Source organism: Aspergillus neoniger, assembly GCF_003184625.1.
Source record: "Aspergillus neoniger CBS 115656 unplaced genomic scaffold BO87scaffold_8, whole genome shotgun sequence".
Taxonomy (NCBI): domain Eukaryota; kingdom Fungi; phylum Ascomycota; class Eurotiomycetes; order Eurotiales; family Aspergillaceae; genus Aspergillus; species Aspergillus neoniger.
Window position 1 is genome coordinate 30,579 of NW_020291136.1, and position 14,574 is coordinate 45,152.

Genomic DNA, 14,574 nt, shown 5'->3' on the forward strand with positions numbered 1-14,574 from the left:
GGGTCTGGGGGAGTCACGTGGCGGGGTGTTGATCGATTCCCTTGAATTTAGTCAGACCTTCGATGCTTTTTCTCCTCGTCTTCTGGAAGCCTGTCATTGCCCGCCGTTTGAATGCTACCATCCTGCCCATGGTTAGTTTAGAGCATACCTAGTTTACTACCCACGCCCAGGACCCCTCCCATTATCCTGCCCTGCATCTGTGTGACAGCCGGTGTCTTCCTCCGTGCGCTTATCCACCATGGGATCCACTCCTGGCGTCAGCTCCGTTATCAGTCCGCCTATCGTCCATTCCTTCTCTCTCACTGGACCGTTGGTAAAATTCCTTATCAACATACTACATTCTCGAGATAAAGTGTTTGACAAAAATGTACGGCTAACCAGATCCATGGTACTCATACCAAATTTTCCTGCATCGCAGACAGGTCCTGAATTCACGCCAATTCGCACTCTATCAGGCTCTCCACTCCCTTTTCCACCGTCCAGATCTTGACTACTTTCAACCCCGCCGATTCTATCAACGTAGCCCAGTGCTTCTCCGTCCGTTCCCCGGAGGCAATTGACATCATGATCATGTCAAGGCTTGTCGTCTCGAAATGCGCGTCGAGACTGGGGACAACATACTCGTTGATCAACAGCTTACTGTACCCCGGTTTCATGGCTGGGATAAGGTTGGACAGGATCTGACCGCACACATCATCAGGCCAGTCATGTAGAACCGAATGCATATAGTACACCCGTGCTCCTGAACCTTGTCAGCCCTATGCATCAATCACTAGAAGTAACCGTTTCGAGCCTTACCTTTCACCGGCTGCTCCGTAAAGAAATTATGCGCCATTGGGTCAATAGACACATGCACGTCCCTCACAGTTTCTATAACCTGAGGGAGATCCTGCACCACAAGACGCCCAGGCACTTCCGGCCACTTGCGACGGAATTCAGACACATCATGCCCGGTGCTACCACCCACATCAACCAAGAAGACGTCCTTCTCGCTCAGCTCAGTACCCTCAATTAACCGCTCCTGGACTGGGTAGAAGCCCTTGTCCATCCAGCTTGGTCGTCCCTGATGGTACGCCGACATGTGGTTGCCGAATTGTTTGGCAAGAGTAGGGTTCATTTGTACCAATTCGAAGAAGTGTTCGTCGACACGCTGTCCCAGCTGATATGGGGACTTGGTGGGATCGGTCGGATTGCGGAATCCATTTCGTTTAAGGAAGGCAGGGATAGCGTAGATACCTGGGTATAGCCAACCTGAGCTGGTGCTCGTAAAGTTCAATGTTAGTAATCTTTTCATTGGCACCCTGGGTGTCACTCACAGGGCAGGGAAAGCATCTCCATATCGCTCCACACTCAGTGTGATTGAGAGATTCGTGGCGATGTACTCGTCCGGTCCCGCTTCAGTGATTACGTTCATAGATGCCAGATGCTTCATGATGCGCGCTGGGAGGCGTAAGTAAAACACAACTCGACCTGAAAAATACATGCCAGAATTGCAAGTAGATTAGTGAATACTTACACAACAAGACCGGATCACTTTGTGTAGTCACCGCAAGCTCTGCGACAGACTTAGGTTTGTCCCGAGATAACTCGTTGAACACACCTATAGCTAGAGCTGTTTCAATAGCGGCGTGCAGAGTAGCCTACAGCCGAAACCGTTACTTAGATCTCAGCCAGAATACACATCGCAAAACATCTTCTAAAATCCAACTAAAAGACAAGGACTTACTGTAGTCCAGCACTGTCTGACAATCGCTTCTCGCGGGGTCTCCAGCGCATTCGCTAAGGATCTCGCAGCATCTCGCAGTCTTAGTCTTTCTTGTGAATCCTCCAGAGAGATGGATTTGTGGGATGCGATTTGGTCGATAAGAGCCGGAACAGCCTCTGGTGCATTTGGTGAAATGGCAATCGTGTCCACGCTTACGTTCGATTGGGACGGCACATGGCCGTTGGAATGGGTGGATTTCGTATGATGTCCATTGGTGTGATGTCCATTGATGTGATCTCCGTTGTTATAATGTTCAATGGCCCCTGAGCCGTTTTTATGAGGCATTGTGTGGTTATTTTGGGTATGCTTTCGGAGTGGGTTACAAGGGCTATGCAAAATGTCCGTTTGAATGGCGCCTTCTACTACTTAATATGGGTCGGCAGCCAGACGGAATGAGCAGCCTATGTAGGCTTCTCGCCTTGCGCGCTTCTATAGCACTACAATATAGCCCGCACTAGAATACTTTATGCTACTTAAAGTAATATAGTTAGCCTCCATTCCCTTCCGTGCCCACCGAGGATTTAAATCAAGGAGACAAGCCTGATACTGCAACCTCCACTGGTCATTCATCTCAAGTCTGCCCATTCTGGCGACCTGCAGTAGGGTCGCTAATGTAACGGCGACGTCTTAATCGACTCCACTCCTTGGAGAGGGGTAGTAATGACCCTGGTTGGTTGCTTGTACTGCCCTTGGCAGATAATGAAAGTTCATACCAATGGTCCGGCTAGGTCAAAGACGCGTGTGACATTAACGCAGGCTCCATATCGCTAGATGCAATGGCGGAAAACAGACAGGGTTTACAGAGCTCCTTCTCTATGTTCTCTCTGTGATTAGCTGGCACCGTGGGTAACTAGACATGGTGGTTTGAAACGGAGAATTAGTTTAGAGGATCCGCACGAGTGAGGTGGCAGCGGCAATATGACATTGTATGAGTCTCTCCGCCGATTTCTGGTGGGTGTTCGAGACTGGATGGTCTAGCTTTCTTAGTGCGGCACTCTCACTAATAAGATCACGGAAATAGCAGTATAATTAGTTCTGGATCATGAGATAGACGGGGTTCGAGGACGGGCGTCCGCTCATGACATAGAGTCCGGCCCCGACGGCTTCGCACCAAAAGCATTTAGCGCACTTTTATAGAGTGCCACTGCTGCGCCGTATTCTGGGACTAGTCTATCTCAATTAACAGGCGCCAAACGGGATTCGCGAGATAGGTGCTGTGTAAGTACAAGGGTTCATACCAATAGATCCTACAATCGCAAGAATCGAAGTACCAGGGGTAATTCATTCATCTTGAGCCAGGAGTAGCTGGCATCAGCGAACTGATTATACTTGTGCCACGCGTTTCAGTGAGCGTAGTGAAATTTGTCTATGCCAGTGCTGTTAGAAGCATCCGTGTCTCAGTAACAAAAGCAGAGGTGCCCCTGAGACGGACAAGGGTTGCTTTCAATAAATTATCACCGCGCAAACCGCACTGCTGGCTTGCAGGGATACTCGGATAGCGCATGACACCACACTTCGAGCCATTGACATCCATAGGCCCGGGCCTGCATCGTACTTTTGAACTGCCCATGTGTTACTAGTCTATAGTGGGCATCCGATGGATAATTTAATATCAATAGGAGATGGTTAAATGTTAGCACTATGGTACGACCCTGTAGCGACGGCGTACTTGGCTGTTGGGGAACTCTGCGGTGCCAAGAACATGGTGGATCGTCCAGGTAAGACAAGCAATATAGGCTCATGATGTTCAGCCTTAAATGGTGCTGTAGGGGAAAGTGAAATTCAGCCACATGTACTCAGTGTTCGGGTGCGCTTTTGAAGTTGCGCACAAGCACTATCTTTTGATCGTCTATCACAAGGGAGGATTGCAATCTAAAAAATCACCGATTAGCTGGAAATACTTGAATGTATAGCAGCAATTTCTATTATCAATCTAAATTGCGGGCAGTGGCGTCCAAAAGGACAAAGAAAGCAGCGTACGTAACTCACTAAGGCATTGCACTATAGTACGCTAGGGATAGAACGGTGTGAGATGGTGCGTGACGCCGGCGCCGGCACCGTCGCTGGTGGTACCGGACTCCAGGCAGAAGCTCGTTCGGAAGTCGGAACTGTGGGAAGGTCAAGAAGCTCGGTTAATATTGGGACCTGTTCATTTCTGGTGCTCTTTGCCTTCCTTGATCGATCCCAACTACTCCAAAGTAGCGTCCAATCCACTAATCTCGATCTAGCAATGACCGTCTCCTGCTTATTCCAACACGGACAGTGTTCTGAACCCTGGAATGTCGGGCATGTTACCTCGGCCGACAATATGATCGAGGCTCGGCTCTAGGCCGAAAGTGATTTCACGTCATTAAATGATGTTTATGAGGGTGCCACGTTTCTGTGCCGCTATTGGTTTGCTTGCCTGGGGATTTACTGGACGGCTTCGATGCTATCGTTTGTGTCAGACAGTAGTAGATCGCACATTATTCCTGGTCAGAGTTTTAATGAATTTACATTATTCTGGATCTAGGTGTCTCGGCTCCAGAGCCTAGAACCAGAATAATATAAAGGTTGAAGGCAAAAGATTCTCCATGAAACTCTAAGGCGACTTCGGATGCACGAGATGGTCCGTAATCGGCCTTCCAAGAGACAGGGATTATGTTGCACAGCTAGTGCACTGATTGGCACTAGAGGAAAAGCAAATCCTGTCAAAGTACAATGAAAGGATTGTACGTAACCCCCTTAGATGGATCTCTGGATAGCCTGAGTCGCGAATCGAACTCTTTGCTGGAATCACATCAACGGAGGACTGTTTGATGTTTGCGGAATTCGACTTATCCATGTCCAACCAAAGCTGTGGATGCTGGATACGAAGCGATGACTGCTGTATCTCCAGAATATGCCCACCAGACTAAGGGCCCACGAATATTGGCTGTCTTTTGGGCCATGACCAGTCTTGCAATTCTAGCTGTGGCAGCCAGGCTCTTCATCCGTATTAAAGTCTTGCGCAACCCAGGTGCAGATGACTGGCTGATCGCAGCGTCAATGGTGAGTCAATTACACTTTTCCTCAGGTCCGACTGCCACAATTGTTCTTTTGCCGTAAATTCTGACGATCAATTTAGGTTTTCAGCATATCATATTCTGTAGTAACAACGGTCGACGTCGCTCTAGGTTACGGAAAACATGCAATCGTCATAGCAGATAGACTAGAACTCGTTTTGCTGGTCAACTATATCAACTTCGCCTTGGGTATAATATCCTTCGCCTTACCCAAATTAGCCGTGGCAGCCCTGCTAAGCCGTTTCCTGAACCCGACAACTATACAACGTGCGATCTTGTGGGGACTGACGGGGTTCGTGGCACTGGTGTCGTGCATCTGCATCTTGGTGCTATTTACCATGTGCGATCCAGAGAGAGCTCTTTGGGACACGTCCCTTCTGTCGAAGGGCGCACATTGCCGGAGCTCGTGGATCCTTGTGGACTATGCCATCTTCACTGGAGGTAGGTGCGACCCTAATTGAATGAAGCCGAGCTTAAACAATAATAGCCGTATCTGCTTTTACGGATCTCTATTTGGCAATTTATCCGACAATCATTTTGCTGAAACTCAATATGTCGCTGCGAAAACGATTGGCATTGTGTGCAGCGTTGGGCCTGAGTGCGGTGTAAGCAAGAACTCGGAAAGCTCATTGTCATTAGTAATCGCTAACAAACAAGAATATAGCGCTTGTGCAATGGCAATCATTAAGTGCATGCAGCTGCCGGGCCTTGCTGATCTCAGCGATACGACATGTAAGCTTTTGACGGAACCCCGTATGACCGGAGTCCGACTGACACTATAGCAGATGCTACAGCAGATCTTGTGATCTGGACAAGGTAAGCCAATATGTGTTACTCTGTGGCACCAAGCCGTTGTTGGGAGAGAATCCCGGACAATGACAATATTCTCGACAGTATCGAATCGAACGTCGTGATCCTAGCCTCATGTATCCCCACGTTACAACCGCTTCTCGAAATAATTCTCGGAAAGCGCAGTCTGAGAAGTACCAGCAGATATCAGTACAAAGAGAGCAGTGCACAACTGCCCGAGTCCAACAAATGGAGCAGCAAGCGGTCTGCACACCGGAAAAGCAAAGGCAATATGATGGTCGCAGATGTTGGCAGCCAGGACAGCATTTTGCAGACAGTTGACGATCACGGGGACGAGAGCCATTATATGGGGCACATCCGTCGTACAGATAACATCACCATTGTGTACGAAAGCGTGACGCCACAGTCGGGTGGTGCTGATAATACAAATAACCATGTAAAATAGGAGGGCTATACTGACGACGTCTCTAGCATGTTATTTTCTTTTCTGCCTTCTTTTTGGGCTGGTCTATAATAACGTAAATGTCGTTTCCCCATTGTCTAGACGCAATTTCATACGAGTGCTTCTAGACATCCTGGAGAATTGGAGTATTATAACTAGTTTGGGTTCGAATGCTTGCTAGGTTGGGAAGTTAGCGTGATGGTCCAGCACTATTAGGCTGAATGTTGCGTTGCTTCCATACCTTCAGATCGCTGGCATAACGCAAATCTTTCAGTATGCGATTATGTACGTATGCCAGCTCTGGACTACTAGCTTTGCATGTGCCTGATATCCCGCAGTTGGATGTATCATCCAAAAACGAACCGTTTCCAGTTTTCAGCGAGCTGTTGAACGCCTTGATGTAAATCCCATCCGCGGATATCGCAGATCTGTCGAGCGATTTCCTCAAGCAGGTCATCCATTTGTTGCCCCGCCGTATGCAGATCGCTCTCAATGAGTATCCTATCATCAGGCAAAGCCTTGATAACGTCGATGACCTTCTTTGACGAAGGTCCACCGAAGTTTATCACAGAAGAGAAGGAGAAGTAGACGTCTGATGGATTGGATTGATGCAGGAATTGCTTCAATGGCTCCACCGGTCCGGAGTAAGAATGCATGCAGATCCGTGGTGGGAATGGGAGAGACTTTTCTTCTGGCTTTGCAGGCTCCTGTTGCTTTGGTTCGTCCTCTGCGTCGCTCTCTGCATGCGCATCTGCAACGCTATATCGTCGGCGTCTCTCCCGCCGTGAGGCGCTCTTCCGCTCATGCCCAGACCAGAGGCCCTTGAAGAGGTCAAAGACCGCCCCATGAGCTTGAACGCTATGCACAGAAACTGGTCGTTGAAGTTCTCCAGCTAGGCGCAACTGAGCCTCCAAAACGGCTTTTTGATGCGCCAACTGAACACGATACGGCGAGAGCTGTCTACCTTCGCGCGACCCGGGGGTCATTCGCTCATCCCGAGTTTCTTTTTCCTCCTCAGTCCACGCCCTGGGAAGCCTAAAAGCACGATCAAGGCCTACCTCACCCACAAGAGAACGGGGATACGCCAGCAACCGTGCTCGAGATTCCGACAGCAACTCTGACAGCGGCTTCGGATCAGGTAACGACAGGATGAAGTCATCATCTGGCTCTGGAGTAAGGGCCTTTCTATAGTGCAGCTTCTTCCGCTCAATTGGTGAGGCATTATCATTGGTATCGGGTGAACCAGTCACATCGTCGATGATTTGATGCGAGAACCATGGGTGCCAGCCAAAGCACGGAAGCACAGGCCCTGTTGTCGAACTTTGGGCGGACTCCTGACCCTGGGTCAAGGATGTGGCGGTCTGAAGCACCAAGTCTTGGTCCTCTCCGCGAGTGGACATGACTGTCAATGTCGATACTTTCATCTGGGGGATTTCCGCAATGGATGACATGGTGTCAGTGGGGTGACAATGGGCGTCAAACACCCCCAAGTGCCAAGGGAATGCATCATTCTGATTGGCCTCCGACATGGTGCATGTGAAAAGGAAATGCCAAAAAGCCGAGGAGGAGTTCGAGTGTCAAGGCAAAAAGAATAATGTTTCCAGAGGTAGCTTGGGGATGTGTTGATTGACAAACGATGGATGATGAATGAATGGAGAGCGAAGCTGTGACGTAAGGAAAAGCCCGCCGATACGAACGCGATACGCGGTGTACTGATGCCTGGGGCAGACAGCGGATATGGAGCATCACATGCTTCTTCATTGTCTGCTTCTCCGCATTTTAGATCTGAGGATGCAATCATGATTGCTATATTCCCTGCATGAACACTGCAGGACTATTCCTTCCTACTATAATCATGCCACTTGCTTCCCATATATCTAGTAAGGAAACATATATTCCCATGTATTCAACATCCTCCTTCCACCTTCTATAGCCCACTCTATAGCTGCCCTAGTCCCCTCATCTTCATGTCCTCTATTTCCGCCTTCGTGACTCTTCCCCTCCTCACTCTCTTCTCCCTCCCTCTCGCCGTGTTCGCATGCTTCACCACCTTCATTTCCATCGTATTTCTTTTCCTCCGCTTCTCTGTCATATATATCGAACTATGTCTTGCCATAATCACAAATTACTTTGTCATCCCAACAGCCGCCAACACCTCCCTCCTCAACTTCTCCGCATCTGAGCCCACCACTCCAGCAGCCTCCACAACGCCCAAGCGTCGCTCCGTCGACCACAGCTTAAACAACGGGCTCCTCACTGCTCTCGCAACATACCGTCCAGGCCCCAATGCTCCTCGCCGAACGAACAGTTTGACCACTACAGCCTCCACCTCTTCAACCCAAGACACCAGCATTATTCCACTCTATCGCAAAGATGAACCCCCAAGAAACACACCCCCACGCCACTCCGCCCCCTCTGCCCTCCTAACACTCATCAGTGGCGACGAAGGCCGCGATTTCGAAGGTCTAGGTGGCTGGCGCTGTGCAACCACAGCAGCAGCAACAACAGCAACCACTACCACCACCGCCACAACGATAAGATATCCAAGCCATCATCTCCTCTCAGACACCGCCTCCCCCTCACCAAATCTCACCAGTACCGACCACGACGAAAGAGCATGGCTATCCATCAACGAGCGACTAGAACTTCCCTCTCAACCACTACTCTCCATCCGAAACAACAGCAACAGCAGCAGCACCAACAGCGAACCCTTCGAAGCTCTCCCCTGGAGACATCGACAAATGGCTTCAACCAGCCCTCCCCCCGGAGGCAACAGTAACATCGCCCGCCATCACCATCGCTCCGCAACCACCTCCTTACTATCCACCAGTCTCTCCCCAAAATCCTCACTGCCGGATGCTCTAGATCATCCTCAACGTAGGGCTACCTCACCACCACTATCGCAGCAACAACAGAACAGAAACACGCTCTTCTGCACCCCCTCACCTACCGAGAGGTTCCCAGGCGCATCGATCCCTCGAGTATCGAGTCCGACTGATGGATCGGGGGGATATTTCTCCTTCCGACCCGGTAGCACAAGCAGCACGAGCGGGTCAACGACACCAGGTGAAGAGCGACGATCACCTAGACCCTCGGCCAAATCTATGGTGCATTACCCCGCTGGGGTGAGATATCGGAGAAGTATGTCGGGGCCGAATAGTGGGGTGAAGTTGACCAGGGCGTCGTCAGGGACGGAGCGGGCGTTATAGTTTCTTGGCTCCATCGCGGTTAAGTTCATGTTCACGCTTGTTTGGTGGCATTGGGTGCGTGGGATATGTCTGGATAATGTGCTATCTATCGTATCTTTTTCTGCCTGGATATGACAAGATTAAGGTTACAGTCTCCTAGCGATTCACCAACCATGACATACGAATCTTCTTCTAATTTCTATATTTCGATGCTATCTTTTCACATTCCTACTTCTACCGTTAAGGTATTTACATTTCACGTAGTTCATGATCGACAGATACCCATTGAGACATCGCCCGATCTATGAAGAAACGAACCCATCATGTATTTACTGTCCAGAAGAAAACGAAAAAAAACAAATCCCGCTATTTAGTGACCCAACATATCGTGAACACCTCTTGAAACAAAATGAAAATTCTGACCTTTGGTTGATCAGACTAGACTGCATAGACATGCAGAGGCTCTATGAAGATCGATTAGCTCTCTCCTTCTCAGCCACCTGCTCCATCTCAGCCAAGACGATCCGGTTGAATTCTTCCCATCCGTCTAGATAGATATGATGGCCTGCCCTCTTGATGATAACCACCTTGGCCGAGCCATTGTCTGTTTCGCGTTCCTCTACCGTCGCGTTTTGCAGGATACGCTCCTTCTCTTGATCCAGCTTAGCCTTCGCGGCTATTCCGCCTTTTACGTCCATCCAGTCGTGGTCACCATACATGAAGATGATGGGGAGACCGTTTTCGCGCTTGGATGTCGTTGAGGGGGGCTGGGAGGGGGCAGAGTTGGTAGAGGAAGATTCCGAAGTAGACTGGGAGGTGGTCGTTGCAGCTGCGGCCTTCGCAGACTCAAGGACAGCAGATGCGGGGGACGGGTTTTGCTGGATGTATTGACGACCGACGCCCTCGATGCGGCGAATTAGCGGGCTGCGGGCGAAAGCGCCCGGCGCGAGAATGTACGATAGAGCGTACTCGCCGCTGCCGCGCATGCTGAAGATCGAATACGAATAGTCGTGCAGAGCCTTGGCCTCCTCTGCCGGGAGATGAGAGAAACGCCGGGATGTCCACCCGGAGACCAGGCGCGGACCGAGCGGTCCCGCCCATCGCACCAAACTGAAGGGGGAGATGTTGGCATCCCAAAGGTAGGCGAACCACTTGGGAACCATGCGCCGGGGCGGTTGGTCCGGGGAAGCACCACTATTTGTAGGGGAACCCTTCAGCAGAATATTGTTGTCGCCTTTCTGAAGCTCAGCCGGGGGAACCGAAGAGGCGGATTCGGCGATATTGCGCTGGTTCTGGGTGAGCTCATTCGCCATAGTCGACTCGTTTGGCGCAGGCATTTCTGCCCGCACAGCATATGGATCCTCTGGGATTCCCACGGGGGAAGCTAGGATAAGCTTGTTGAGTCGCCCCGGATATTTGAGAGCGTATGCCACGGCCATGTAGCCTCCCAAACTATGACCGAGGAGTGTGAAACGGTCGATGTTGCGCTTGACTCGCCATTCTTCTAGCGCATCCACGAACCATGCCTCTGCCTCTTCGATGGCCTGCTCACGCTCCTTCGCCTTGATGCGAAAGGGCGGCCGCGTGCTGCGGCCCATGCCCAGGAGGTCCAGCGCATGGAGTTGCCACCCTTTCAGGCGACTAAGCGGCTCAAAATTTTTATAGAAGAACCCCAGACCAGCACCGTATCCATGAAGCATGACCAGATGTTGATCTGCTTCTTCACCAATCCGCTCGACTGAGAACTCGTTCAGAGCCCGATTTTTCCCGCTCAGCTCCACCATGCTGGAGCGCCACATTCGAGGGCCGTACGGGTCATTGGTAGAACTGGCTGATACCTCACCCTGTTGGGTTTGATCGGCGGACTGGAGACTGCCTGTGCCTCCGGAAACATTGCTCGTTTTACCGGTCTGGAGGTGGGTTGGGGGTTGATGCTGGAGATAAGGGAGGTGGGAAAGAACTCTGTGTTCGGCTGTGGCGGCGGGTAAAGACGCCCACTGGAAGAAAACCCAGTCTCAGTCACCCATGCGACAATTGACTTTGTTCCTCAGTAATGAAACGTACCCATTGACTAAAGCCTTCCCTGTAGCCTAGGGGAAACCAGGCCAAGGGGGGAGGCGTTGCGCTGGCTCCGCGCGCTGCATGTGGCGTACTCTCTCGGCCAGAGGCCACGGGTTCCTGGCTGCGGCCGCGGAACTGGCCGCTGGGCGAGTTGAGCGACTCGGAGGCCATCGTAGATGTAGACGACGAGCGTCTAGATTCCGTCGGTCGGGAAGAAGAGGAGATGTATCGAGCGCTTTCAAACGAGGTCCAGGAACGTGAGACTGGGACCTGAAAAGAAAGCGAAGGGAATCGCGCGATCGACACTTTGTCGCCAGGAAAGACGGAGTGACAGAGGAAAAAGCTCTGTCACTCTCTCGGGCTGCAACGGAGAAGAAGGGGTATTTAAGAACAGCGAGTGGAAAATAGATTAAGTTCTGCTTTTAGGAGGGCGCAGTGGAGAGAGTAAGAAACAAGTCAGTGGAACAAAACGAGAAACGGTTGAGGACAACGCCTAAGACCGTTAACCCCGATCCGAGATGGAGTTAAGGAATACAGTAGTTTGTGAGTTAGGCAACCAGAGATGATGACGCTGAAGATAGATAATAAATGAGTCAGCAGTACCTAACCTGCGCAATTAGTTAAAGACTCGGAATGTCAAAGACAGCACATGCATGCAAAAGAAAGGCAGTAAATTGGAACAAAAGAGGGGGCAGAGGAGGAGAAGGCAGAAAGTTGAGAAAAGGAACAGCTGAAAGTCCAGCGGAAGTGGAGCCGGCTTCAACCAAGTGTTGGCCGATTGGAATGAATGGATGACGATGCTTCACTCTTTCTTGTCCTTTCCTTCTCCCTCTCCCTCTCCCCATACCTTTCTTTTTTCCTGTCTTCCTCGAAACCTCTTCTTTTTCCTTCCATGCGATGAGATAGCGCTGGGCCGCAAAGGCCAAAAATCCACCTCCGTGTTATTGAATTATTCCCCTGCGATCTGAGCCTCGGAGCTTAATTCTGGTCCATCTATTCTTTTCCGTCCTGACGAACCCGATCTCCCTGGCCCTTCCTCGTCTTTCCTCTTTCTCTGGCTTCCACTCCAGAGCTCAATATGGCCTCAGCAAGCCTAGACCAACTGGTCAAGGGCTCTCCAGCACCCAACAATCGTCTTGCATCTTCTGCGACATCCTCCTCCGAATCATTGGCGCCTGCATTTCACTCCCAAGCTCCCTCTAGCGATCCCTCTTCCCCGCCACGGTCGTCAACTCCCGATCCACTGTCGACCCTCCCCTCTTCCCCACCCCAGATATACCTCAATCTCCTCATTCTCGAGAGCTCTCTGCGAGCTCAGTACCTGGCTCTCCGGGAACGCCGCCGACAAAATACGTTTTTCCTTCTCTTGCTTGCCGCCTGGATCGCCTACTTTGCCTACGCGCTCTTTCTCCGCCCGCGCGAAGATGGCCGCGGTGTCGGAGGATCGGTCTATTGGGTGGTCGAAATGGGAGAAAAGGTTGCCCTGATGGGTGGCGTGGTCACTGCCCTCCTGGTCTGGGGAACAGGGCAATGGGAACGGGGAGTTCGTTGGCCGCGGCGCTGGCTCGCCGTAGCCAACCGCGGCCTCCGCACCATGAACACCAAGATCGTGGTCATCCGAGGTCCCTGGTGGCAGGAACTCTTCTCCTACCTCTCTTTTCTCTTCCCCTTCTCTGCACCCTTTTTCCCGTCCCCCGTGGGCGATTTCCACTACGTCGAGCGCCCTGCGTCCGAAAGACGTGGTAGTCGGCAGCACTACCAGCAGTACTACAACCACGACGCGGAATCAGGTCTGGTACAGGAAGACCTCAGCCCGGGAGGGGACTACATTCGACTTCTTCTACTACCGAAGTCATTCTCACCCGAGTTTCGCGAGAATTGGGATGAATACCGCAGCGAGTTCTGGGACAAGGAGAATGATCGTCGTGCTCAGCTGCGCCAGAAGCTGCGCCAAAGGGAGCGTCAGCTCGCCCAGCAGGATGGCGGCTGGTTCTGGTGGTTCGGACTGAGTTGGAAGGCGTCGCAACGCCGACGAGTCGCTGCCGCAACGATCAGCCGACCCGGCGATGCTGACAAGATCCCACATCGTCCCCATCACCACCACCACCATTCGTCCAGTATCTCAAAGCTCGTCCATGAATCCAAATCGCCCTTGCGACGCGGCGGACCACGCTCCGAATCCCATTCCCGCACGCCATCACGCAGTACTACCCCCGTTGACACTGACGACCGACCCCCGTCCAGGTCTTCGGTCAGTGGCCGTCCCCGCCGCGGAAGCACAAGTCCAAGCACAGAACAACAGATTCAGCAATCACGAAAGAAGAAGGCATCCAAAGCCGCCACTCGTGGTCTGTCTCCTCTGACGCAGGCCCAAATCCGAGAGGGCGTGCGCACCCCATCCTTTTCATCCGACGATTCCTCCTTTATGGGCACACCCAGCGAAAAAGAGAAATCCAGAGAAGATGGTGCTGAATAGAAATTCCCTCCGGTCCTTGGTCTCTCAAACCAACACCCATTCTGGTCTAATCTACCAATTATCCCCCGTATGTACATCGCCGATATTATACCCTCTGAATTGCACACTACACACTACACACAAACAAATACTATCTCATCTCGATGTACTTACCGCCGTCGTCGTAGGGTGTGTGTCGAAATAAAGCTCTTCTCTTCTCTTTTCCCTCCCCTTTCTCTGCATTGCCGATTTTTGTCTCATACATTTCGGTATTTCCGTTTTCTACCCCATATCCGATGGATTTCTTCTCTTTTTAATACCCCTCATATTCTATCATCTTTATAGTGCATTCTTACTTTACCTTTCCCGTTTTTGGCATCAGGGGGTATGGTATAACTATGCGACTGAACTTACGTCCCTTAGAAAAGGATTCGAAGAAAGATTAGATCAGAATCAGTTTAGTCCTTGGTCTGGATAGTATATACGCATGCATATATGATTACCTCTCTCTCTCTCTCTCTCTCTCTCTCTCTCTCTTGTCTTTTTGATTTTTGCGGGTACTACGTACATGCCCTTCCCGTGTAGTACTAGATACACTGAGTAGTGAGTGGGACAGACTAAACTAGCCTAAGTAGTACGTACGTAGTGGGCAAACTCAAATCCAGACTTGTTCCTGCGCCTCGGATGTAAGGGGTATGCATGATAAAGGGGCAAACTACTGTAGTAGTGAAAAAAAGCAATGAAAGGGAAGGACTATCTACTAGACTAGGGGAGGGGTTGAAAAAGGAAGTATAGTTTAGTACTCCGTA

The 14,574-nt window shown here is 51.0% G+C and overlaps 6 protein-coding genes across 6 annotated transcripts; 3 read left to right on the plus strand and 3 right to left on the minus strand.

The window, feature by feature from the left end:
* Positions 1-431: 431 nt before the first annotated feature.
* BO87DRAFT_303447 (o-methyltransferase) lies at positions 432-2,050 on the minus strand (the record flags this gene model as incomplete). Its single annotated transcript, XM_025619248.1, has 5 exons — positions 432-742; positions 799-1,256; positions 1,317-1,440; positions 1,517-1,640; positions 1,727-2,050. The coding sequence occupies 5 exons, from the start codon at positions 2,048-2,050 to the stop codon at positions 432-434; spliced, it is 1,341 nt and encodes a 446-aa protein (XP_025482051.1).
* Positions 2,051-4,624: 2,574 nt separating this feature from the next.
* On the plus strand, positions 4,625-6,064 carry BO87DRAFT_302911 (uncharacterized protein; the record flags this gene model as incomplete). The annotated part of the gene is made up of 6 exons (XM_025619226.1): positions 4,625-4,795; positions 4,872-5,101; positions 5,161-5,250; positions 5,297-5,541; positions 5,595-5,625; positions 5,704-6,064. The coding sequence occupies 6 exons, from the start codon at positions 4,625-4,627 to the stop codon at positions 6,062-6,064; spliced, it is 1,128 nt and encodes a 375-aa protein (XP_025482052.1).
* Positions 6,065-6,116: 52 nt separating this feature from the next.
* BO87DRAFT_225819 (TatD family hydrolase) lies at positions 6,117-7,851 on the minus strand. The gene has a single exon (XM_025618720.1). It carries the CDS (start codon positions 7,588-7,590, stop codon positions 6,409-6,411), a length of 1,182 nt encoding a protein of 393 aa, XP_025482053.1. The 5' UTR covers positions 7,591-7,851; the 3' UTR covers positions 6,117-6,408.
* Positions 7,852-7,875: 24 nt separating this feature from the next.
* On the plus strand, positions 7,876-9,542 carry BO87DRAFT_374258 (uncharacterized protein). The gene has a single exon (XM_025622745.1). The coding sequence runs from the start codon at positions 8,029-8,031 to the stop codon at positions 9,268-9,270; it is 1,242 nt and encodes a 413-aa protein (XP_025482054.1). The 5' UTR covers positions 7,876-8,028; the 3' UTR covers positions 9,271-9,542.
* A 171-nt stretch (positions 9,543-9,713) lies between these two features.
* BO87DRAFT_303350 (putative alpha/beta hydrolase) lies at positions 9,714-11,481 on the minus strand (the record flags this gene model as incomplete). Its single annotated transcript, XM_025619241.1, has 3 exons — positions 9,714-9,995; positions 10,149-11,246; positions 11,314-11,481. 3 exons carry the CDS (start codon positions 11,479-11,481, stop codon positions 9,714-9,716), a joined length of 1,548 nt encoding a protein of 515 aa, XP_025482055.1.
* Positions 11,482-12,006: 525 nt separating this feature from the next.
* Positions 12,007-14,266, plus strand: BO87DRAFT_374261 (Spo7-like protein). Its single transcript, XM_025622746.1, has one exon. The coding sequence runs from the start codon at positions 12,389-12,391 to the stop codon at positions 13,784-13,786; it is 1,398 nt and encodes a 465-aa protein (XP_025482056.1). The 5' UTR covers positions 12,007-12,388; the 3' UTR covers positions 13,787-14,266.
* Positions 14,267-14,574: the final 308 nt, after the last annotated feature.

Bases quoted from the DNA above. Each gene is read 5' to 3' on its own strand.
- BO87DRAFT_225819 (XM_025618720.1), bottom strand. From the start codon at position 7,590: ATGTCGGAGGCCAATCAGAATGATGCATTCCCTTGGCACTTGGGGGTG.
- BO87DRAFT_374258 (XM_025622745.1), top strand. From the start codon at position 8,029: ATGTCCTCTATTTCCGCCTTCGTGACTCTTCCCCTCCTCACTCTCTTC.
- BO87DRAFT_374261 (XM_025622746.1), top strand. From the start codon at position 12,389: ATGGCCTCAGCAAGCCTAGACCAACTGGTCAAGGGCTCTCCAGCACCC.